The sequence below is a fragment of the Solanum tuberosum genome, unplaced genomic scaffold, assembly GCF_000226075.1.
Source record: "Solanum tuberosum cultivar DM 1-3 516 R44 unplaced genomic scaffold, SolTub_3.0 scf00324, whole genome shotgun sequence".
NCBI classification, from domain to species: domain Eukaryota; kingdom Viridiplantae; phylum Streptophyta; class Magnoliopsida; order Solanales; family Solanaceae; genus Solanum; species Solanum tuberosum.
Genome location: NW_006239247.1, coordinates 305,476 through 332,511, shown reverse-complemented (window position 1 = coordinate 332,511; position 27,036 = coordinate 305,476). Strand labels below are relative to the sequence as shown.

Below are 27,036 nucleotides of genomic sequence, written 5' to 3'. Positions count from 1 at the left end.
GTGGGGTGAGGGTGGGGTGGGAAAGGGATGGTTGAGGAAGATGGGTTTTGAATTATTATTTTTTAAAATTGATTATTATTTATTTAAAAGTAAAATACCTTATTTACTCGCTGTCAAACGCGTGTAATCACGTATTTTTTCAAGGGTGGGGGTGGGGTGGGAGAGGGATGGTTGAGGAAGATGGATTTTGAATTATTATTTTTTTAAATTGATTATTATTTATTTAAATATTTTAAATGTAAAATACCTTATTTACTCGCTGTCAAACGCGTGTAATCACGTATTTTTCCAACTCAGCATTATCAATGCCACATAAGTTTGGTCAATGGTCAAATGGGTTTAAAATATTGTGTTCTGATGAGTTTAGGAGTTCAGTTGACAAATTGATAAGTAGAAGGGTTCAACTTTCAAACGGAGTCAAGTACAGGGGTCTCCTAGGTCATTCCGCCTTATTACTATGTACGTCTAACAATAGTTCTCATATTTTACTTTTTGATTGCCATTTGATTTATCTTTTAATCTAATTTAGATTAAATTAATTTAAAATTTAAATATTTAAAAATTATACAAAAGTACTACTAATATACAACTCTTCTTATATCGGTAATAGATACATCTTAACTATTTATCAAATTCAAATAATTTGACTCTAAAAAATATATGATAAGTTTTATAAGACAGAAAAAATATTGAATTATTAATTCATAAAAGAAAAAGGGTTATCCATCAATATTTCCAAAATTAAACTTAGTATATAAACTTTGAAATCAAAAACTGACAAGCTAATATATTTATTTTATACAAGAATAAGAGAAACGGTAAATTATAACACCATCTTTAGAAAAAATAGACGTCTTAATCAATTATAAACAATTACCTAAATGAGTAACTTTAAAGAGATTTAAAGAAGTTCTTTACTATTTGATAAAGGCGAAATGGTCTGATGGACCCTTATACTTGTATCAGTTTGTATTCTGAACCCTTTTACTTAATCATTTGTCAATTGAACCCTTAGACTCAATTAAAATGAGACTTTTAAGCCCCTCCAACCATATGTGTAGCTCACTCTCCTTTACATAAATGACATGTCATATCCACGTCATATATATTAGTGTCATGTCATAATTATTTCATAAATATTTTTTAAAATTATTAATCAAAATTATTTAATAAAAGATAAAATAGTAAAAGTTTAATTTATTCTTTAAAATTTTTAATTTATTCTTTAAAGTAAAACTCTACAGATTCTCCCCATTCTCACTGTTCACGGCCAACATCTACGGGAGAAGCCATCGCCGCCGTCGTCGCCACTTTTGCCGGCGAAATCGCATATACTCTCTCCCTTACCTGTCTTCATCTCCGCTGCACACCATCACCATTTCCTTTCCTCCTCCAACCTTCACAAAACCAACAACCTAAGTCACCGCACCATTAGATCTGGCGGAGAAACCTCTTCGCCGCCATGACCTAGCACCCTCACCCACCTCGTTCTCCTCTCCACTGACTAGTGTCACCTCTCTCTCTCACTCCACTGTCTCATGTCATAATTATTTCATAAATATTTTTTAAAATTATTAATCAAAATTATTTAATAAAAGATAAAATAGTAAAAATTTAATTTATTCTTCAAAATTTTTAATTTATTCTTTAAAGTAAAACTCTACAGATTCTCCCCATTCTCACTGTTCACGGCCAACATCTACAGGAGAAGCCATCGCCGCCGTCGTCGCCACTTTTGCCGGCGAAATCGCATATACTCTCTCCCTTACCTGTCTTCATCTCCGCTGCACACCATCACCATTTCCTTTCCTCCTCCAACCTTCACAAAACCAACAACCTAAGTCACCGCACCATTAGATCTGGCGGAGAAACCTCTTCGCCGCCATGACCTAGCACCCTCACCCACCTCGTTCTCCTCTCCACTGACCAGTGTCGCCTCTCTCTCTCACTCCACTGTCTCCGATTCGCCGCCGTCGACGTAAATTGCTTCTTCAAATCCTCCATCTTCGACGTAGTTCCTCCTCACCGGAATCCACGATGGTGGCTGCAAAGAAGACCATGAAGACTCACGAGAGCATCAACAACAAGCTCGCTCTTGTTATGAAGAGCAGTGAAGAGGCATTTGATTTGATGCTATTTTGGATCCTATTCGGAAGTTGCCCGATTGTTATTAAGAAAAGTAGCTACCATTGATGAGTTTGGCAACTTTATTTATCACTTGTTGGAAGAAAGTTTTGATGATGTTTAATCTGATTTTAACAATTTTCTTGAGTTATTGTTCAATCTACTATGCTGACTTTGATCTGTTAAAAAAGAAAAAAATTAATCCAAAAATTTGCTTTTCCACCTTGCTTGGAAGACATGTTTGATTTTCTAGGGTTAAGAGTTTGGATCTGTTGATGAAAACTTTCTCTCCTAAACCAAATAGTTACGTTTTTGTTAATTTTTGGGATGTTTCTATGTTGACTGAATGAATTAGCATGGGGCACTTGCTCCTTTTTAATGTATACTGACATGTATTGTGGTGCCTTTGCCTATCAATAATCCATATTGGCGTTAAAAAAAAAAAAAATTAAAAAAAAAGTTATTCACTCGCCTAAAGGAGCGTGGAGTTGCACACTTTTGCCAACTCAGACATTTTAATGCCACATAAGCGTGGTCAATGGTCAGAGGGATTTGTTAAATTGTGTTTTATTGAGTCTAAGGGTTCAATTGACAAATAGTTAAGTAAAAGGGTCCAGAATACAAACTGATACAAGTATAAGGGTTCATCAGACCATTTCGCCTTTGATATATCATATCAAATTTTTAATAATAGATCAACCCAAACTCATAAATCCATTGTCCTTCGGGATGGATCAGTTGGTTTGGAGGGTGGTTATCCACAATGATGACCCATAATTGATCCCTTTCAATGTCTTATAAGTTGAGTTTGTCGCATAGGGCTTGCCTAGTGCGATTTACATCTCTTGTGTAGTTTGCAGGCTATTACACAGTGGAAGGTTTACCCAGTGCGCACTAAGTGCTCATCACAGAGTACTCACCAGAAGTGCAGAGGTTGTGACAAAAGTTATAGTAGCTGCAAATTATCCTAAAGTTCAAAAAAAAAAACTCAAAAATCCATTTAATTAAATTAATATCTTCTATTCAATCAAACATAGCCCCATTCAAAAGCATCAAAGAAATCAAATCATACTTCCTATTAAGCCAGAAGAAGTTTCTTATATTTTTTATTTGGCTTGTGGATCGTTCCTATAAACAAATTTGATCTAACTTGTTTTTAGGAAATAATCATGCAGGAAGTTATTAAAGACTTATTTGTTTGTAGTAAAAATAAAAAGTATAAATCTAATTAGTTTAGATCTTAGGTCATTAGGTACACCATTACTATAACTACTTATAACAACCTCCCCATCATGATCACTACTTCGCCAACCATCAACCATCATTGCCAATTACTATACTGTCAATCAACACTATCACACTTACCAACTCTATTATTATAATTAAATCAACTATTATTAGTATCACTTTCATCGTTAATATCATCTCTTAGATCCACTATAACCTATTCGGCTATACATACTGTCAATCACTTTCGTCATCACATATAATTCTACAAGAGTAACATTTAAAGAAATTAATATATACAATAACAATATAAAAATAAAATAAACAATTATACTAAGAATATGAGAGAGCGAAAAAGATATACGCTCAATAACCTACTAATCCGTGATTCGAATACACGAGGTCTTCGGTAAGTTCAACGTGTGTCATGCTAAAAGAAAAAAAGAAGAATCCGGATCCATACCCGTTCCCCGTTTGTTCTGGTAATTTCTCGCTCATTTTGCCTTCATATATATATAAATAGTACTGTTATTGTAACTAACGCCATTTCCCCAAAGTCAAAAACCTCCAAAAACTTAGCTATGGCGGACACCACCACAACAACAACAACAATCTCCGGCGACTCTATTCCGATTCCCGATGACCAGCAAAACAATCCCACGAACCCACTTGCATCATTTATCTCTAGTGTTCTTCAGCTCTTCAAACCGCCGCCGCCATCTAGTAAGAAGATTGAACCCATCGCTGCTACTTCAGACCTCAAACCAATTGCTTCAGCTGAAAAAGAGGAGAAAGCTGCTGTAGTGAAGTTTCCACGACAGGATTTGCCTTCGTTGAAGCTCGAAACAGAAGGGGCTGAACCTAATACAAACCCCATTGTCTTGTGGCAGGTATTATATTACTTACGCTCTGTTCCATTTTGGAATTCAGTTTCATTTATTCAGTCGTTTTAATTAGTTTTTGAGCTACTATTTGGTATTTGGTGTGTGTATATGTCAAATTAACATGTTAAATTTCCGTACACTCCGCCGTCCCCAACGTCATTTGTGTGGTTACATTGTGTATGTTGTTATTGAAATTCCGTAGACCCACACCGTAGACCTCATTTGTGGGATTATACTGGGTATGTTGTTGTTTGTGGTTGAAATTCCGTACAACTCGCCATCCTGAGACCTCATTTCCCAAACCTCATTTGTGGGATTATATTGGGTATGTTATTGTTTGTGGTTGAAATTCCATACAGCCCACCATCTCCAGACCTCGTTTCTGGGATTACATTGGGTATGCTGTTGTTGAAATTCTGTACATTCCACCATCCATTGATGCCACCTGTTGGATTGTACTGGGTATATTGTTGTTTGTGGTTGAAATTCAGTACACCCCACTGTCTGTTGACCCCATATGTGGGATTATATTGGGTATGCTGTTGATTGTTGTTGAAATTCCGTACACCCAACTGTCCCCGACCCCACTTGTAGGATTACATTGTGTATGTTGTTATTGTTGTTGAAATTCCCTACACCCCACCTCGCTAGACTCAACTTGTGGGATTAAATTGGGTGTGTTGTTGTTGAAATTCCGTACATCCCACTGTCCCCAGACTGGGTATGTTGTTATTATTGTTGAAATTACTTGTGGAAATAATCGAATTGCTCTTTTGAATTCCTTCTGTTTATTAGGAACTGATCTTTTTGGATATGTGAAATCTGATTGTTTGATTCTTTCATGAAGCATATAGTTGACTTATTCAATGTAGAATATTATTCAGAGACAGGTGGTAAAGATGACCGCATAGTTTGCTATGCAGAATTTTTGTATAGCTAAGGTCAACATAGTTGTAGAATGTATTGGCATACAACTTTTCTGTTACTGGCTAAAGCATAGTTCTGTAAATGGAAGGATGGATAATGGTGCAAAGTGACTAGAGACTATTTGGGTGAAGGCTCTTCATGTCTTGAATTAGAGAAGAGTTTCGTTGACCTGCTCAAACATAATTAAGTGGATTGAGGTGTGTAAACATTTACTAAAAAGTTGGGGTAAGAATTAAGAACTCCAAAAATTATTAAAGAAACCATTACCAGTTTTGAATTTTCTCTCCTCTCCTCTTCATCTTCTCATCCTCCATTTGGTTGTGAAGAATATTTTCGAACAAATGGAGGGGATTCTCCAGTAAATCCAACAACTTCAATAGTTGCTACTTACTGAAGTTTTCCAACAAGCTCCATCAAAAAGTTATTGGACAACTATTGAAGTTGTTGGGATGCGGTCTCAAAGAGGAGTTCTGTATTACCTTCTTCTTCTTGAGAGATTTCTATTGTTGTGGGTTTAAGACAGACGCGGAGGCAGATGAGATGGAGGGAAGGAGCTTTGTGTTAATAAAAAAACTTGTAGGCTTTTAAATATGTATCATTAATACTAATTAAAGGAGTCGCTTGTAGCAAAAAGAACTTGAGTCACTCTTCCTTAAAAAGAAGACTCAAAAGTTGTCCACAACAGTTGTTGGTCAACTATTGAATTTGTTCCGACAACTTCATAGTTGTCTGCAATAGTTGTTAGACTACTACATAATTCGTTCCAACACTCATTAGTAGTTATTGGAATATTTTGGACAATTTTAGTAAGTTGTTGGATTTACTGCATAATCCTCACAACAGATTCATTCATAAATCTCTTTCCACTAAATAGAAGAGATTGAAAGAGAAGAAGAAAACATGTACGATAGTTGTTGGATTTAACTCCCCTCATTGGTTAAAATCTTTTTTCACACTTAAATGGGGAGGGGGAGGAGAAACTAAAGATGAAGAGAAGAGAGGGAATTCAAATTTAAAATTTGAAAAATTGAAAGTGGGTAATGGATTCTTTTAAGAATTTTTGGGAGTTTTATCTTTACCGCCATATTCTAAGAATTATAATCACACCCAATCTACTTAATTATGCATGACTACAACACCACTCTTTTTTTTAATTCAAGACTTGGGAGGGTCCTTTCACCCAAATAATCTCCACCACAAGCCCGTAGGGCACATCTGCATATGTATCTGGCTAGCTTGCCTTTATGGTAACTTCTGTTCAGTGGATTGAATTTTGAAACTTTGCTAGGAATATAGGTGGAGATAATTGCCATTCTTAGCTTACCAGGAAATCCTTATGTATTTTTTTCGATAAAGTAATAAATTTCATTAGGAAAGGGCAAAAGCTTGCCCCTGTAAGTTTTGATTCTTTACCTTGTTCTAGGTATTCTACTCTTTGTAATAGCATTCCTTTTACAAAGATGCACTGCATTTACTTCTCAGAGATAGAGAAGTGAAAGGAGGTGTGCCTTCTATGAAACTTTTGTTACTAGCACCTCAACTATTGGTTTTGGTTTTGAGAGGTCATATCAAAGTGAATTCATGGTAAGATAATTTTTTTTGGAGAGCTTATCTAATGGCATTTCTGCTATATAATCTGATAATCAATTGATTATTTCCTTGAGACCGTTTTTTCACTTCTCTGTGATGGAGAATTGAAATGAGACGCCTCTTATCAGTAACCAACATTTTGCATGTGATACTAGTACTGGCCCATGTGACTTTGTTTTCTGAGAGATTGTGTCAAAGAGAATTAGTGCGGAGGAGAAGGTATGAATTCCTATTGTCAGAGAAGTCTTCATGAATTTCCAAACCTGTTGGGAAGTATCTACTGTATAGTATGTTTACAGTATTGGAAGCAGTTTATATTCTCCAACCTTAATCACCTTTTGAGAGCAGTTTACACTCTGTGGACCTAGAAAGAGAAAAGAACATTGTATTCACTGTGGTCCGTAAGCACCTCAACTGATTAATCAGCTATTTATCATTGATTCTTTGAGGAAAAAAAGTAGCGTTGATATCATACATGGGATAAAGAAGACAGACTAGGAGCAGCAGATAGGCTTGAATACAAATTAAATTGGGTGATGCCAGGGGGATTCTAAGGACCTTTTGTGGTGCTGGAACAACATTAAAACTAAGAATAGACGGTAGAAGTGGTGGTCAATGACACCAGCTTGTATCTGGTGGACCATTTGGAAAGAGGGGAACAGTAGATGTTTTGAGAATAGAAGTAATCTATATAAAGAATCAAGCTAAATTGTTTTGTCATTTCAGTTCTGGTGTAAGAGAATTATGTATATTATGTAGTAGATACAGAATCACTTGTAGATTCTTTTAATTCCTTGTAAGATCCTAGGCCTTTTGTAACTACCCTACTGCCAGTATCAGTACCGTACTGATGAATACAAAGTTACCTTTCTTAAAATGATAATAATAGTAGTGTCAGATATCATAATTCAAATATGGAATAACTGCATGAGTACTGTGGAACCACCTGTTACATCTATTATATGTTTCAGAACATCAGCTGTATAATTTAGAAAGATGTAAATGAATTATCTTGCTGTGGATATATGTACATCAAAATGAGAAAGGATGAAGTGAGAGCTTTGCACACAAGATTTTGTATTCGATATTGACACAAAGGCAGAGAACAAAGGAAGGAAGAGAAGTAGAGGAAGTGGGTTATAGTAAGTGTTCCTTCTCCTGTATGCATGGACACAACTTGGTTATGCTTCTGGGGTTAATCTATATCTGTCCTGATCCGTCTTTGATGACCAAATTTCTAGATCTTATCTTTCCTGCTTTCTGTTGGTGTAGTTTCAAATTTTATTTGTCTCAATATAGTGTTCTGATGAGGAAATAAGTAGTTAAATGGATTGTGTAACCAAAATAAGGAGGAGGAAATTGTAAATAATCATCTCTTTGGCGAGCAAAATGTGGAGCCCTTACATATCATAAGATTTTGCTTTTCCCTTCATATGCTGCCTTTGCTATTCTACTACCTGAATCTTCTGCACTGTTTCTGAAATCAGGTTTATGCAATTGGAGGGTTCTTTGTCTTAAGGTGGGCATGGTCAAGATGGAACGAGCGTCGTGGAAACAGGAAGCCATCTGATGAAGAACCTCCTCCCGGTCAAGAGTAGACTTTGTACTGCAACATGTTAGACAAGAGAAAACAAAGAATGACACTTGTGGAGACAGGTTTATGACTTCATATGAGTGTTGTAAAGTGTTGAAGTCACAGTTCTGGTTTTACAATACTAAATGTAAAAACCCGGATCAAGCTTTACGTCAATTAACTGGTCAGCATTATTTTGTACAACCTGTGTTTCGGCCGTTCTTGCTAAAGCAAGTGGATGTGTGCATGAGTTATTGCAAAGCTCATATATTCATTCAACTTGATAAGCTCTTTTTTTTAATGAAAAGTTGGTGCTCTTGAGTACATGATATTGGGAAAGTGGAAGGCTAAATTCTCATCATTTTGTTCATGGTAAGTAGCTCAGATTGCAGTTCGAGGAACAAATTTTGGATATCTTGAAGCCAACTTATTATAAATTACCTTCAAATAGATGAGATGGGTTGACGAACGGAAATGCATTTATATTGCAGTTGTGTGGATGCGATGATACAGCACAATAATCCCCCTTTACCAATATTAGATTTGATTTACGTTGAGTCGCGAGTAGAGTGACACCCGAACAACATACTCAGTGTAATTTCACAAATGGGAGTTTTGTTCATACTCAGTGTAATTTCACAAGTGGGAGTTTGGGGGTAAAGTGTATGCAACCTTATTCCTACCTTCGAAAGGTAAGGGGTTGTTTACCCTTGATTTAAGTAAAACATATCAAATTAGGTATGGAAAGGAAATATAAAAGAGAGTCAATAATACGATAATAGGAGAGTATTAATAATAATTAAAAGAAAGTAAACTAAACAATGTTCGGCCACCTACTAACTTTCTAGACAGCGTTCGAATACCTACTAACCTTTTACCCTAACCCTCGACCTCCGTTACCGCCTTCATAAGGTCCCTCCTACTAACCTTCTACCCTAATCCTCGACCTCCGTAACCTCCTTCCTAAGGTCCCTTCACTCTTGTTCACAGTTAGCCGGAAAATAAGAAAGTATCTATTTCATTATGACCTCTGCTTTACACGCACGTTTGTGGTAAGGAAAAAATGGCCAGCTACAAGCTCAAACAAACATTTGGCAACAAAGAAGACAAATTGTACCATGAGGTTCCTGCTCAGAGACAAAATTTCCAACATAGGATGCCAAAATTTCACATGATTCATCTCCTGCACCACATAACCAAGCTGTGAACTTCAACAACTTGTGTAAATGAACGACAAAACGTTACAGTTCATTTGATGCTGCTACTTGTATACTTGTGGTCCACTTCACACTCCCAATCAAAAGGAACATGAGTAGATAAAATTCCAAGCTTCCAAGTATGATATGCGTAGAAAAGCGCTCTGGCTCAGAGCAGAAACAATCGACAGCCCCGGTAAAATAGCGAACAATTGTTAAGCATATATGAACAACACCACACACAATTAGAGGATGTCCACCAGAACCATTTTATTCAGAACTCATAATTATTTGTCATGTACAAGAATGCAGAAAGAACCCCTACAGACATTTCGGAGGAGGAACGCTCTATGTCAAAATGTACATTTGAATTGTGTCTAAATAATATCAGTCCTAAACAGACAATATCAGTTCAAATCTTCTCAATCCTCCGCGATGTCAAAACTTTCAGATGATCCGCATAGAAACTCAATCAGTTCTCCATGTACAGTTCTTGAGCCATCTCAATCTAACAGAAACTATGTTTGAATACTGTTGTACTCACTGCTGCTACTTGTCTAATTGTTTGTTGTAATTTTTGCTAATAATAGAAATTGAACCTACTGCCTCCATTTAATTCCCATCTGTACAAAGATATCTGACCAGATAAATGAAGTTTGATGCTTGGCTGAAACCATCTTTGTTAACTTCCGAAATAACTATCATATATCGAAAGCCGATCAAATGCATCAAAGTTGGCTTTGAAATCAACCAATTGGCTCTGAAACTGAGTACAACCAGCATTTGGCAACTGGCACTCTCCATCTCTAGTGTGCATCGGGCACAGAGATCCACAAACTCGGATGAGAGGATTGTCAGAAACATTATCTTCCATCATAGAAACAGGTTCAGAGAGGTCTGCTTTCTCACTGTGGGACACTGTACCATTTATATCCTTTGTAAGAACTGAGCAGATAGATCGCTGAGGGATTTCGGTTGGGTTCCTTTCAATGCCTACATTACAGTCTCCATCTGCTGTAAAGTAGACATTGAACCCCAAAGATTGTACTGCACGCTTTATAGTTGCAGTTTCTTTGCTTGATCTTTTTACCGCATCCCTGGCAGAGGTGCTTGCAAGTTTCTCATTTCTCAGCTCTGTAGCTAAGGACTCCACGGTGACACTTGCTTCGTTAAGTCTTGTTTCTGCTAATTCTTTGGCCTGTGTAAAAGTTGTTTTTAGACAGTTAATGAAGGAGTTATGGATACACACCAAGTTCTAGCATGCATTGACAAAATTAAGATGCAACAGTCGAGCGACAACGAGATGCTACACTATAAATAAGCTAGAAAGCTATGCTTGTCAATTATGTAGGTTGGATGTATCTTAATACTAGACTGTATGGCAAAGTTATTTTTTCATAGTAGCTAATCTTCTCATGAAACTCATATAAGCCAAATTCGGTCCACCATTATAATTTGTCTGTCAACACTAAAATGCCATATTTAGGTTTTCCATGCATTTTGCAGTTTCAAGTTGGAAACTTTCTTTTTTTCCTTTTCGGAGAGGCCAGAGGAGAGAGGAGTCAGCAGAGGAAAAAAGAGGGGTTTTTTTTTAGACGGTAACAATTTGTATTTCTATTTCCAAAATATCTAAACCTGCCACAACATGTTACAACTTACAAGTTCCTAATTACAAATTAAAGAGTGTATACAGGAAGATCTTCAATCCTATGACAAAAATTACAGGGATCCTAAGACAAAGGGAAAAAAAAAGAAAAAAAAAGGATAGAAAAAAGAAGTGTTTACCCTTTGCAGCTCAGAGAATTTTCTCGTCAGCTTCCTGCATTCAGCCTCAACTTCCCCACCTTGTGCCTCTGAGGGGCAAGCCCAACGAAGGTGAAACTGAGGCCACACAGTTGGAGCTAAAGCTGCTGCTGGTGGAAGTATAGGACCATTATGTTTCAGTGGGTCATAGAATAGGTTATAATGTGCATGAGAGCTTCCTTCAGATGTCCTTAGTCCAGCTAAATGCATCCACAGGCATCCACAAGCATCATATATACCAGCTTGCTCTCTTTCCTTCTCACTGAAATATATAAAAGTCAGAAGAAGTGAACTAAAACTAGGAAATGACATTTAGAAAAATCCTAGCTTCCCGTGATGGAATTCAAACAACCTAAATCCAAAACCACTGAGGTGGCAAAGTTTCTTACAGTGCTTAATATCTGTAAATCCTGATCATAAAAGTATAAATAACCCACCCCGACCCCACCCAAAAAAAAAATGAATGAAGAAAGAAAAAAAGAGATACTACAAAGGATTTTTTTTTTCATGTTGTCATTCCTGCACCATCATATAGGAATTTCTTTTTAAATAAGTCAAGCACACATGACAAATGACTACGCCCTTTTGTGTTGAGCAGAAACCTAACTTCTAATATGATGTAATCAAACATGACCAGGGGGATATTATAGACAGCAGACGCCTCAGAACTATAACACCTCTTCTTCAGGTTGTTAACTCTAATTCTATTCCCTTTTATCAGACCTGGATCTCATTCATATCAATATACCAAACAAGCACCTTAACTTCTAACAGAGTGCGAGTTTTTCTGTTTTTTCAACAAAAAGCCAGTGTACAAAGTGCAAAAGAAAATACTTCCAAGATGAGATTACCTGTTGCACAAAAAGTTTCCAAAACGACAAGAAAGCATGCAATCCAGAAGATCTACCAGGAAAGCCTGCATTGTTGGAATTGAAAGATGGGAAGCTTTATTTTCTCCGGTGGGTGTAATTTATTAGTTTACTTGAACATAATATTTTTATTCATATTTGATTTCTCATGTCCTTTAGCAACACATACCGAAGAGAACTCAAAGGCAAAGGGATACATCCTTAACAACTGTGAAACACAATCAACCCACTGCAAAGGTGCATTCAAGTATATCAAGTTAGAGCTAAAAAATCAAAGAAACCAATTAAGGGTTAATAGAAGAAGAAGCACAGGGCTGGGGGGATATTTTGTCAAATACAAGAAATTAACCCAAACAAACGATAGAACTGTGCACCGTGCAGATTTATCCGCCCAAAAGACGTACCTGCAAAAAAATGGGGGAACTATGGTTCGCATTTGCTGTATTTTGAGCTTGGGTTGAGGCTGACCCCGATCCTTGACGCATGGGTGATAAAGGTAAACTCCCAGTCGAAGCCTGACGAGATAATTCAAACGGTATGTTGCCATTTCCAGATACAGTGGGCATTCCCAGACGATCTGAAAATGGATGACCAAATGCAAGCCAATCTTTCTCTACAAGTGCCTGGACAATAATAGTTCATTCGGGCAACTTAGAAAAGCTGTCCATACATAACCAAGGGTAGCAATGCCTCACAAAAAAGTTAAATCCTTCTAACACCCAGGACAGAAGCGAAACTGAATACATTATTAGGAGTAAAATGACAAGCTGAAGCATTAACACAGACCTTAGTGGTTTCATGTGGAAGGAGTATTTCATGCTCCAAGAAGGAGAAAAAACAAGGCTACAAATGTAAATACCAGGTAGCATGTGCAGATTAGATCCAAACAAGTTGTCTCAGTACCTGAAACCCTCTAATTGTGCGATAGTATGGGTCAAGTAGCAAGCTGGCAAGTGAGACCAATTGTGATGTTCTATCCCATCCATCACTGCAAAATAAAATTCCAGCATTCAAAAAATAAAAAAGCGAGCGACCCTCTTCAAATGCTTACAGATGAAGATTTAGATGCACAATCAATTAAAAATAAATAAAGGAAAGATCATATTGAGAATATAATTAAAAAATAAAAGTGTGCTCTCTCTAACAACTTAAGCTTTTAGATGAGATGGTCACACACTTCAACAGATCAAAACACATGAGCTTCATACCATATATGACTAGTTGGATAAACAAATATGAGGTAGCAAAGTTTCTTGGTTATTTGCAAATAAAAACCACAGATGAATGTGCATTTGCCCATTTGAGTAAAAAGGGAACTACACAAATATTTTAAACAAAACATACTAAAAGCTACTGCCAAAACAATTGCATGCTGCAATTTATGTTGAACCACTTGTCAGATGAAGGAGTTGTGGAAATCCTTTGTTTGCAGGTTTAACCGAACACTAGTTTTGCTCGTCACCACTCCTCATGTTTTGACTAACTAGATTTATTAGATTTGACCTGTTAAGATGCTATAGGTAACTTCCAATACTTTGAGAGAAGCATTAAGAGAATTAGTACTGATAAAAAGGCTTAAAAAACCTACAGAACATTTTTCAGTATAGCATCAGGTATATCAGCCAGCCAAGTTAAGCAAACATGATTAACTAAACCAAGGAAAAGAAGTAATTCAGCACTTCTTGATTCAAGTTACAAAAACTATATGGATCAGAAAAATATTTTCTGAAACATTAACCAAAAGAAATCCCTTTAGAAAAACCCTAAAGTACTAAAATATATCAAGAAGAAAGGCTCAAGCGAACAATTCCCAATTAACTGAACTTCAATATATTCTTATCGATTATAGTTTTACGGTTACTTTAATTTGTTGTGTTCATAATTAAGTTGATGATGATGTGTTGCCTCTGGACTGTCTATGAAAGAATTTTGTTAAAAATAGGCAAACATGACATGGTAAAGGTATGAAGCATTATATTATACATACTAATCACATAAAAAGTAGAATAATCTCACAAGTTCTGCTATAAAATAACTAACTTAACCCTTGATTAACCTATGAACGAGTGATCAGCGGCTCCCCATTTCTATAGCTCTTATGAGATCATCAATGCCATTGCAAGAGAGCTAGTGTATTGCTTTTTATTTCACAGAAGTACATTTATAATATTAATTAAGCAAAACAGTATATATTACAAAGGGCAAGTTAGTCATATCACAATTTTTACAAATTAATAATATACTCCTATAAGTTAAAAGAACTGTTACAGAGAAATTAAAACAAATAAGTGTAGTATTGTAAACCACAAGGGACGTCAGTGTGATGAAGCAAAACCTGAGGGGAGGTCTCTGCTAAATAGGACTAAAAGGCTCTTAGAAAACATAAAACCTAAAGTTAACGTAGTACCATGACTAAAACATAGTCCCAACTAATAAGAATATTACTGATAAAATATCCAAAGAGGAATCAACAGAAACATGAATAGAAGGGACTCAAGCATTTAACAATGTTCTCCATTTAAACATTTATTGCCTTGTTTATAACCATAATAATGGGTCCAGAAGAGAAGAAACCTGCAATGAACAAGCACTGAAGCTGATTCTAGTGCAACACGTGCAGCAATCCAAGCAGAACCAGCCAGGACAGTCTGCACATGTATTAACCACCCAGTGTCCCCCAGAGTAGAAACTGAAGCTGACATACTGCTGAGATTGCCTCCGCCCCAACTCCATCCACCATGCCTCTGTAAAAGCAGATAATCAATTGACAGCATTAGCTTATCATCACAGTCCCCCCGCCTTTGCTCACTCTCTTTCTGGCACCAAGCCCAACCACACCCCACCCCACCCCACCCCCACCTCCAAAAAGAAGAGAGAAATTTACTGTGGCAGAAGGATAGAACTCCCCGTTAATTTTCTTATTTCCTTACCTATGAGGTAGCTTCTGGCTGGGCCACTAAATACTGATGGCATAGATCATTATAAGAGAAGAAAAACGGGAATACCAGATAAATTAGCGGCATACCAGAAAAGATGACATTCCGTCTGATGAAGTAGTTCCATAAGTATCTACATAGTCTCTAAGCCGACCAAGACTCTCCCTCATTGCATGTATATTATCAATGCCAAAGAAAACAATCTGTAAGGGCATGTAAATCAAGCAACATAAGTCCCAAGAGAAAAAAGGGAAAAATACTCCTCCGTCACATATATATTTAGGTTTTTGAATGGTTATGGAGTTGAAGAAACAAAGAAAGATTTTTGACACACAGCTGAAGTACCCTAAGATCATGTGGTCTTAACCATGCCATGCCATGACATTTCTATGGTTATAAGAGCATGTCATTAAGGGTAAAATGGGAAGCTTAAAGTTAAGGAATTACCAAATACAAGTCATTCTTTTTGGGGACAAACTAAAAAAGAAAGTATGTCCATGTATAATGAAACGCATGGAGTATTATGACGAAAACAGCAGCATAACCAGACAGCTCAAAACTTAAACAGACCTCAGACTGGAAATAGTTTGCAGATGACTCCGATCCACCTCCCATTGCCCCATTTGCTAAAGCATTTTTCCTCGGCCTTGCATCAGCAATATATAGCTTCCTACAAAGACAAATAAAGAACATACACAATTAATAAGAGATAGCCAGCTATGCTGTAGAACTTCACATGCAGCTATCTGAAAGGAGTGATTCATCAAAAGGGATCTATCTAAAAAGAATCAGTAACAAGAAGAGAAACAAGAATAGAAGTATTTTTATGACCTGACCAAGCAAAGAATTGAAAGAAATTCTATAACTAGCCACACACCAAGAAATTTACTTGTAAGGCTTAAGAACAAAAATTTAATCAAGAAGACATCTAGAAACTAAGTGATATAAAAAGGGGAGAAGTAAAAGGAAAACCTTCGTTTCTCTCCAGCAATTTGAGTACAGAGTGCAGCAACTAGATTTTCATCAGCATTGCTGCAGAAAAGAACAAATAAATTTCTTTTTAAAATTAGCTCGAGGAAACAGAGACCACTATAAATCTTTAACAGCCCACTTATTTTTTCAGGAGAACAAACCGAATACAAAAATTCATAAAAGAAAAAGAATCATATAATTTTGAATAACCTTCTCATATTCATCATGATTCCAACTAGAGGTTGAGAAGATCGTGCAAGAACAGCCCCAGTTCCTAAGAACAGCAAAACATAAGCAATGGTCGAACAAGATCAAGGCAAATGAGTGCAAGGAACTAAATTTAGGCATACCTCTATCACACCATGTTATGGATGGAAGCCTACTCCGTGCACGGAATGCACTAGCCTGCACCACTTTGTCATCACTAAAGTAAGCAGAACAAAAAGTCATTAAGTAAATACCAAAATAATAATCACTTAACCCAAGAAATATGGCAGAACAAAAAACAAAACCTCACCTTATGGACTTCGGTAAGAGTAAAGCAAATGGATAAGTACTGGACATTGTGTAATTACAGTTGACACTGCTAATACGCCACCACTCATTTGAGAGTGTGAATGCCCCATCTTCAATAGCACGGATAGAAGCTTGATAAAACCCCATTCCAAGAAGTCGGCAATACTCATTCAACAGCCTTACTTTGGGATTTGTGTTACTAAACCTGGACGGGCCACCAGCAAATGCATAGAGATCCCATAAAGTAGCAGGCCTTGTACACCGTAATAATGCATCATAGACAGCACGCCTCTGAAAAACCATAAGAAAAGCTTGTAAGCAAAATGTGTGCAGTTGTTTCGGCAGAAGTTAGGACAAGCTTGTGAAGTAAAGAGTCTGCATGACTTTGTTAATGAATACAGGCTATTATAGATCTATGCTAAACATATAAGTATTCAGATTACTGTCCAGTTTCAACTACCATAATTGTCTTACAATGCATCAAGGCATTGAAATAGCATATATGGAGGTATTAACAACTACTAAAGCCAACACAAATGAGATGTGGCTCTCCAAATACCCCTTCATCCTGCATAAATTTCATCATTTTGAAGCAGATCTATATGCAGCTATCACTGAAGAAGTTAAAATAGTAACTCAATATTGCTGTGAAACAAGAGAAAAAGAGAAAACCTGTAATGAATGTATACTTTTTTGGTAAAAGTAATTCATTGATATACAACAAGTAAATGCTGTAAAATATTACTCTTAAATGAATGTTGGTTACGACCATACAATAGGATTTTATAGATAGAAGTTTTAAAAACAAGGAAATTACTGGGAAAGTTCCCTATATAAAACAGTTCAATGATTATCAAAATTATAATACAACTATTAGAAACATGCTATACAATTAACCTAGAGCATCTCAGCATCCTATACAACTCTGTTAAACACCCTCGAGCTAGAAGCATATATATCAACGCTCCAAGCTAACCAAAAATGTACTTGATTCTTGGACTTCAGAAAGAATTTGACAACTAGACTTCAAAAATAGGAACAGAATGCATCAAAAATGGAAAAATATTAACTTCCGGCTCCTGGAAAGCACATTCATTCTAGTTTGTTTGACGTCATTTTTAGGACCGCAAAATGCCCGAAGAATGGAGGTGGAGTGCAATTTGGGAGAGAGTAGTAGAGATGAGGGTGAGGAGGGGGGTCCATTTCCGAGAACCAGTTCGGAATCATGTTGATGTGATCGACTACAGAAGCCATCCATCTTTAGAGGAGATTAATGGAGAAATATCGGAAAAGGAAAAGGGACTAACATATGGTGTTCATTGACCTTGAAAAAGCCTACGACAAAGTTCAAGGGGAGTCCTCTGGAGATGCCTGGAGGTGTACCAGTGACCTACATAAGGGAAATAAAGGACATGTATGATGGAGCCAAAACTCGAGTTAGAACGGTAGAAGGAGACTTGTAACACTTCCCATTTGAGATGGGGTTGCACTAGGGATCAGTTCTTAGTCCGTTCCTGTTTGCCTCAGTGATAGATGAATTGACGTGGTATATTCAAAACGAGGTGATTTAGTGTATGTTATTTGTGGTTGATATAGTCTTGATTGAAAGACACGCAGTAGAGTTAATGCTAGGCTAGAAGTGTGGAGACAAACTCTGGAGTCTAAAGGGTTTAGGTTGAGCAGGACCAAAATGGAGTGTAAATTCAATGATGCAATGCATGAGGCAGGCGTGGAAGTGAAGCTTGACACATAGGCTATTCCCAAGAAAGATGACTTCAAGTATGTTGAATCTGTAATCCAAGGAAGTAGGAACAACGATTATGATATCATACATCATATTGATACGATGTGGAGGGTTGCCTCTAAAGTCTTGTGTAATAAAAATGCACCACCAAAACTTAACTTAAATGTAAGTTCAATAAAATGGTGGTTAGACTGACGATGTTGTACGGGGCAGAGTGTTGGCCAAGAACTCCCACGTTCAAAAAATGCATGTTGCGGAAATGAGGTTGTTGAGATGGATGTCTGGAGATACTAGGAGCGATAAAATTAGGAATGAGGTAATCCGGGGTAAGGTAGGAGTGGCGTTCATGGTGGACAAGATAAGGGAAGCGAGATTGAGATGGTTTGAACCTATGAAAAGGAGATGCGCAGACTCCCCGAAGTGTGAAAGGTTGAATATAGTAGGCACAGTAAAAGGTAAAGGTAAGCTGAAAAGGCATTGGGGAAATGTGATTAGACAGGACTTGACGCAACTACATATTAACGAGGATATGATCTTAGATAGGAGGGTGTGGAGGAGGTCGAGTATTAGGGTAGAACATTAGTAGGTAGTAGAGTGTTATCTAGATCTTTTAGAGTTTAGGCTTGTTGGGGACTGTCGTTGTACTAGCCGTACTCTTGTAGTTCTTGCTTTTGATATCTACTATCATCTGTTTCCATTACTACACTATTTTTTTTTGTTCTTATGATTTTCTTGTAGCATAACTTCTCTTACTAGTTGTTATGTTTTCTTCACTATTTTCTTCTTTATTATCTGAATTTGTTGTACTTGAACTGAGGGTCTTTGAAAAACAACCTCACTACCTTTATGAGGTACTGGTAAGGCTTGTGTACTCTTACCCTCCCTAGACCCCAACAACAACAACAACATACCCAGTGAAATCCCACTAAGTAGAGTCTGGAGAGGGTAGAGTATAAGCAAACCTTACCACAACCTCGCGGAGATAAAGAGGCAATTTCCAAAAGATCCTCGGCTCAAGTGCATCAAACCCAAGTAAAGGAAGAAAAAAACAATGAAGAAAGCATAGTCGTTAATAAGAAAAGCAATCTAAAGACTACAAGAAAGAAACAGTAACAACAAAATAGTGCAATGATTGAAACACAATAAACAACATATGATAAGAACTTCAAGGGTACGACTAATACTACGATAGGCACTAACAAGCCTAAACCTACACAACAAGACAACACTTCTCCCCTACTAACATTCTACCCTAATACGCGACCTCACTCCTTATCTAGAGTCATGTCCTCGGTAATATGAAGTTGCACCATGTTCTATCTACTCACTTCTCCCACTACTTTTTCATGTACCTCTATCCCTCCACGTATCCTCTACAACTAACCTCTTGCACCTCCTCACTAGGCATCAACGCGCATCCTCTACACACGCTCAAACCATCTCAATCTCGTTTCCCTCATCTTGTCCACCACAGAGGCCGCTCCCACCTTCTCCCAAATAACCTCATTCCTAATCTTGCCACTCCTAGTATGCCCACACATTTATCTCAACATCCTCATCTCCGCAACATGCATCATATGAACATGTGAGCTCATGACTGGCCAGCACTCCACCCCAAACCCCCGATTTCACCGGGTAGTTGATTGACTAGATTTTGTATGCTAGTGTGACTTAATGACAAGTGGTAATGTGGATTAGTAACCAGATGAATTGACTAACTTGCCATATTGGTAGGCATGGAATACTTGCTACATTAATATAAACTATAGACTTGACATGTCAGCTAATGTGGATGCTGACTTGACCAGTCACCTGACAGAGACCAATGGCGTGGCATGATGATGTCATGGCAATGATTACTGGCTGTCACTGACTAGATTGGTTGGGTCAGCTTACAAGAACTTCTCACAGGACAAGTTAGTTATAATGAATTGTAACTTGACATGTGAGGTGATGTGGATGTAATGGTTAAAATAATGAAGTGAACTGTATTGTTTAAGTAACAGAGAGGGCATGACATGGGACAGGGATGATGTGCTAACATGGCTGATAGAATCTTGACACATCAGGCACGTTCATGTACCTGCGGCTGGAACTAAAGACCTGAAGCCGCATAAGCATAGGATCTCAGAAAAGATTTCACCTTTGCGTGTATCGAGACAAAATTCTTGCATGTCAAAATCAGGTGGAATGGAGAAAAAAAGCAAAGACATAAGACCTGAGTTATTTATTTTTTCTAGAATGGAGATCACTGAGGAAAGAATCAAGGTAAAGTGAACGAATGCGACTTCAATGTGACAATATAAAACATTACTGTAAAAGGATAAAGCATAAACAAGGAACAACAAAATGTGGTGAGAATTTACTTATTTTCACAATTAAGTAATTGACAGGACACTAAATAAGTACCTCTAAATTTTATAAATCCCAGGTACTGTTGAAAGGACAATAAAGTAGAGGAAAGAACTCGTATTGAATTGGTTACGAATAACATAAAAGACGATTCATTGTATAGGAGACCATCACGAAATACTTTTTCCTAAATGAGGAAAGTTGCTGGTAATTAGTGAAGTTTCTATTTATTGTTTTTCTACTTAAGTACAAGTTTTATAAGCACACTACCAAATAAACTAGAGATGTACAACGAATCTAGATATTTCTGACCGTTGTAATCTCTAACTCATTATATTTTCAAAATCTCTAAATTCACTTTGTCTAACCTGAGTTTCTCAGGGCATTGTACTTGGTGAAATACACATCTCTTATCAGTAATAGTCCACAAAATTTATTCAAAAGGACAAAAACTCAAACCACCCAGTCAAGAAGAGAAACTGGAAACTCTCATGCTACTATAGAGAACTCAGTCTGCAAGTTCGAGACACATAAAGCAGTGGGAATTTCATGGACCCCCTCCTCCCCCACAACCACAAAGAGAAGATAACAAAGCAAATATATTAATGAATGAACAAAGCATCTTAATGAAGCCTAAAGCATATACAGAAGAAAAAAGTGATAAAATCAGCACATGGGTTCTCATGAGTTGACCTGCTTGGTTCGAGCACGAAAACCAAAGACGATGATTCTCATATCTTTGCCTGAAAAAACACATAAATTTAATTTACCATTATCAGAATATCTTATAATAACATATTCTCTGAGGATGAAGACAGTGCCTTCATGTGATGACATACCGATGATCTGAAGCAATCGCTGTGATCTAGTCTTTTCAGGTTGACGTGGACCTGATGGAAGCTTCACAGCCTGGTTAGCAGGAAAAGAAAGAATTATAGCCAGACTTGACCAACACAGGAAAGGATTACATAGTACTGATTCTAGAATGGACCGTTAAAGACCAAGGTTCAAATTTATGTAGAGGGAAAAAAGCTAGGTGGTTTCTTCCCATATTAGCTAAACTTTAGTGAACACAATCATGTTATAGATTAATCGAAGTGCGCAAAAGTTGACCGGACACCACCTTTATCTCAAATAAAAAGAGAGAGATACAATTTAACTGTTGAATATCTGGATTATAAGAAGAAACAAAAGCAAACCTACAATTTTCTGGAACTTTTCAATGGTTGCCAGCGGTATTGTGCCAATTGTGATGATATCTCTAGACCCTTCACTCTAGATAATACAAAGAGAAACAACATTCAATTCAGTACAAAATAGCAGAAAGCAGAAGAAGATGAGAAGAAAATTGTGTAACCAAGCATGTGTGCCTAAAGTACTCAAGGCAGTTTAGAAAGCAAATTTTAAGAGTGAGACCAAGATCTTTCAATGATCCCAGCAGGAAATCTGAAACTACCACCAAAATCACAGAATGTTGAAATACTATCTGAGCATTCAACAAATCACAATCTTATTGGATAGTCAGCTCTTTTGCTAGCTTAGCACTTTTTGTACCAAGCTGACTTCTACCCCTCTTTTGTACTTACTGCATCTTCTTGATGCCTACAATATAAAATCTTTTACTTCATCAAAAGAAAAAGAAAAAACTACACCGCGTAAGCTGTCCCACTGTAGAGAAAAAGAAGATAAAATACATTTTTTTAAAGTCAATGCACATGCATCCGGAAAAAAAAGATAAGACATAAAGCATTTACAAATTTTAACAATCTAAATACCTCATCAGTATGGCTCTCACGATTGACATTAGACCTTCAGAAACCAAGTGCTTTATAAATCATTACAATATTATACAACAATAACATATCTAGTGTAATCCCACAAGCGAGGTCGGGAGAAGGTGGTGTACGCGCAACCTTGCCCCTACCTTGTGAAGGTAGAGAGGATGTTTCCGATAATATTATATATAAAATGAATTTGCACTATTAGAGGGCAATTTCACTGGCATAGATTTACAAAAGGGAACTTCCATAACCAGGCCATATACACCATCAGATATAAAATATGAGAACTGCATGTATTACTTACCAAGAATAGGAGGCGAAAATTAGTCACGTATAAGGTTCCAGCATCATCAGTATTGACAAGAACTACCCCATAACCCTGGAAAAAATCAGTTAACCTTGAGGCTTGTGTCAACTGAAGAGAAAAGAAACTGATGAAAACCTCCACTAGATCAAGTTGAGGCTTTAGTACAGAGTCTTTTTATCAATAACTTATTAATAATTTGTTCCAATGCGATACATCTTCATGATTTAAATAAAACCCTATTACGAAACACATGAGGAGATAAATAACCAAACGATCATAAGAAAGAAACAATCAAGATATTCAGTAACTATCAATGAAATCAACATATAAACTAATGAAAAAAGAAATTAAGACCCTCACGAGCCAGCATCATGTATTCCCAATAAATCAGGAAAAATATTAAAAATAGAACTGTATGTGTGGTGAATCATATTTTGTATCTTATGCATTAGATAATAAATGCTTCTAAACAAAGAAAATTCAGAAATAAACTGTCAGCATCTTGTTTGAAACAACAACCTGAGGATTTATAATAATTTACTAAAGGTAGACTTTTTTTAGATAATTGACTAAATGTACTTCAAGAAACATCAATTAAAATATAATTTCTTTTCTTGATAATGATTAGAATATAATAATTTCTTCAGCTGAAGAATCTGAAAGGCTTAAAATAGTCAAAGATTTCAGCAAAATTATAAAGGAAGAAAGATTAGTTCGATCACATTCTTGTGCAAAAGCTTTAGAGACAACTGAATAACTAAGTTGCAAAAGAAAAAGGATAATTCTTACAGAGTTAAAAGGAAGCTTTTCTAGGTAAAGTTCGGAGATCAGGTCCTATGTCGGATGGGAATAAAAGCTTCTAAGACCATAACCCCTGAACTAAGTACTAAGTTCCCTTAGAAAGAGATGCACATCTTCTACAGAAAAGTTAAAGCTAAGACACTATTCCCAACGCTACTTTATCCTGTCCAAAAATCGCAGGGACACATTCACAATTCATAAGGTGGTTGGTTAACCATAGTAAACCCTTTTTAAGTACCTCAAAACTTAGGTGAACTGGCAACTTTTAACCAAGATCATACACCTAGCCAACCATACAAACATCTTGTTAATCTCCAAATTGCTCCATCATTGGTTGTATAACATACTCTCGTTGTGTACAGGCCGGCCAACTTTATGTAATTGATGAAATCCCTATATTCGCAACTAAGGTCCAGATTTTATTTCTCAACAATAAGTAACATAGAGCGATATGGAACCCCCACCCCCAAAGAAAACAACATATCATCTACATATGATACTTCATTTTCTGTATGCAGTTAAGAAATGAGAAAGCTTCAAATGCAACAGAGTTCAGACCAATTTTATATCCCTTAAAGGCAAAAGAGAATAACTTTCCCCACAAGCATTCTTTAGGTTAGCTCGCATCACCTCATTGTTTTCTTGCATCTCGGAATTATTTAAATCATGATCAGAAAATGCTCACAGTATATGTACAAAGTGTGAAAAAGCATACCCGAATTCAGTACCTACTTATCAAATTACAATTAAACTAACTAACTTCAGCATCCATTACATAATGTTGTGAATATTAATCCAATTCCTCAAAGTTGAGATTCAAAGAACCACCACTTTGAGTATTTTTCTTTCAATCCACATTTTCTTGAAGCGCACACGCCGTAAATAACAATACAAATTATCCTCTAATTATTTCCTTGCAGATTTCTTTCCAAAAAGCATCCATATTCCGTACTATAACTACACATCAATAATCACTAGAGTCCTGATTTCATTGTCTGGGAACACAATTATTGAAAATGCACTACACATACATAGATAGATACACCAAATAAAAAACACAGATATAGCTACCTCTACTATAACTTGCTCGGCTTCCAACAAAAACTGTTTAACTCCAATAGGAATCGACCTCGCAACAGGCTGCACGTATTAATCACCCAAACAAAAAAGGAAAAAAATCAAATTCCGCATTCAATTAAAAAGAAATTAAGCAGAATTCAACACACATTAAACGGAATCTATAAATTGAATTGAATTAATGGAACCCTAAGAGAAGTGAAAAAATTTACATCGATTTTGGTCCATTCAAGGGCATCCCAGCTACCGGCACCTTCAATTTTGTCGGACTCAGAGAGTCGAGTCTCCGGCTCCCGGAGTGATGGGGATCGCGCCGACCGACTCCGATACATGGCGGTGGCGGCGACTCGAGAACGGCGGTGGCGGCGACTCGAGAACGGCGGTGGCGGCGACTCGAGAACGGCGGTGGCGGCGACTCGAGAACGGCGGTGGCGGCGACTCGAGAACGGCGGTGGCGGCGACTCGAGAACGGCGGTGGCGGCGACTCGAGAACGGCGGTGGCGGCGACTCGAGAACGGCGGTGGCGGCGACTCGAGAACGGCGGTGGCGGCGACTCGAGAACGGCGGTGGCGGCGACTCGAGAACGGCGGTGGCGGCGACTCGAGAACGGCGGTGGCGGCGACTCGAGAACGGCGGTGGCGGCGACTCGAGAACGGCGGTGGCGGCGACTCGAGAACGGCGGTGGCGGCGACTCGAGAACGGCGGTGGCGGCGACTCGAGAACGGCGGTGGCGGCGACTCGAGAACGGCGGTGGCGGCGACTCGAGAACGGCGGTGGCGGCGACTCGAGAACGGCGGTGGCGGCGACTCGAGAACGGCGGTGGCGGCGACTCGAGAACGGCGGTGGCGGCGACGTGTTTTTTTTTTTTTTTTTTTTTTTATAGCATTCGAACAACAAAATGGAAGAAAAAAAACAGAGTGCTATCTCTCGTGAACCAAAAGAAATGAGAGAATTTCTGCTTTTTTATATTTTTATTTTTATTTTTATTTTGGGTAATATTTGTGGAAAAGACACCTGTGAAATAGGTGGGCTCCATCTGACGTGGAATTTAAGTTTCTCTATTGTATTTTTTTTGTTTTTATATTGAAAAAGGATTAGAAATTTTTTATATCTTTTACACTTTGTTGGGAGGATTTTTACATATTTTTAATAAATGTACTGTATCATACGTATTGTTTTGTTTTGATGAATGTAATATTTGACTAAATTGTATCATTTTTTATCGGCTTATGAGTAATTTGAAGAATAAATATATAAGAAAAATAGTATACGGAATAGAGTAAATCATAAATAGGTAAGATATAATAATAGCATACACAATATAATCACACAAATGAAATTTGGAGAGGGTAAAGTGTACGTAGATGTTCCGATAGAAAAATTGTTTCTGATAAACTCTTGATTCAAAATAGGTAAAATAAAAAATTAAATTAAATTATTAAACAATAAATAAAGACAAAAGGAAGGCGGAGGTAATGATGAGATGATACAAAATGAAATTTTTGTCATTACGTAATGATGAATTGAACGTACGATATAATAAAATGGAAATAAGTATTATATTTAAACTAACAACACTGTATATAATAGAATAGGTAACAATCATCCAAACAAGTTGTTATTAGATATCTCCATTAATTTTTTCTAGAGAAAAAATTATATATTATTGAGGTCATCTTTTCAAATTAGCAAAGCTTTTTAATCTCATGTTCAGGCGGAGCCATAATTTTAAGTTTATAATTTCTTACTATTGAACTCATCTTCATTAATTATTAGTAGGCAATAATATATATGAATATTTAATTATTTCTCTAACATAAATATAAGAACCAAACAAAAATTATTAGATTCGTTCAACTCGTTATTAATATTCTCCCTCCACCTTACTCATACTCTTCATTTGACAGAAAATTCTATATAGATTTACCTCCGCTCTACCCTTCATTTGCCATGGATCTTCATCATAGTTATTAAGTTTGCAATGAAATATTTTCGCATATTCAGTAAAGTTTTAGTATAATTATAAGATCTAAACAAAAATTATTAGATATGTGTCCTTGCTCGTACCCTTCAATTGTCAGAAAATCGTATATTAATTTACCTCTTTTCGATTTTTGAACTTCTTTAATACATAAATTTTAAATATTTAAGTTGTGAATAAGATATGAATTTTAATTTCCAGCTAGGCACCTTCACACAATAAGAAATGCATTAATCTTATTTCCTTTCTCATAGATTATTAGAATTATAATTATACTAGGTAGTTACCAAATTACTGGACAAATTACCCACTATTATTATTTAATAACTAATTATTATTGTTGGTATAACACACATGAATCTAGATTGTTTAATAA

At 36.8% G+C, this 27,036-nt stretch overlaps 2 protein-coding genes across 3 annotated transcripts; one reads left to right on the top strand and one right to left on the bottom strand.

Moving 5' to 3' along the window:
- Positions 1–3,819: 3,819 nt before the first annotated feature.
- On the top strand, positions 3,820–8,683 carry LOC107063245 (uncharacterized). The gene is made up of 2 exons (XM_015314869.1): positions 3,820–4,241; positions 8,240–8,683. The coding sequence occupies exons 1-2, from the start codon at positions 3,933–3,935 to the stop codon at positions 8,348–8,350; spliced, it is 420 nt and encodes a 139-aa protein (XP_015170355.1). The 5' UTR covers positions 3,820–3,932; the 3' UTR covers positions 8,351–8,683.
- A 1,083-nt stretch (positions 8,684–9,766) lies between these two features.
- LOC102582140 (phosphatidylinositol-3-phosphatase myotubularin-1) lies at positions 9,767–25,062 on the bottom strand. 2 transcript variants are annotated; one of them, XM_006360430.2, is made up of 19 exons: positions 24,892–25,062; positions 24,674–24,742; positions 22,799–22,873; positions 21,917–21,988; positions 21,553–21,622; positions 21,407–21,456; positions 16,619–16,908; positions 16,452–16,525; positions 16,312–16,375; positions 16,102–16,161; positions 15,700–15,799; positions 15,219–15,332; positions 14,768–14,937; positions 13,097–13,181; positions 12,598–12,816; positions 12,363–12,422; positions 12,176–12,240; positions 11,307–11,586; positions 9,767–10,719 (listed from the first exon to the last, which is right to left on the bottom strand). In XM_006360430.2, exons 1-19 carry the CDS (start codon positions 25,009–25,011, stop codon positions 10,204–10,206), a joined length of 2,553 nt encoding a protein of 850 aa, XP_006360492.1. In that variant the 5' UTR covers positions 25,012–25,062; the 3' UTR covers positions 9,767–10,203. The 2 variants fall into 2 exon arrangements, with proteins under 2 accessions (XP_006360492.1, XP_015170338.1); XM_015314852.1 differs by lacking the exons at positions 22,799–22,873; positions 24,674–24,742; positions 24,892–25,062 and having other exon boundaries at positions 21,913–21,983.
- Positions 25,063–27,036: the final 1,974 nt, after the last annotated feature.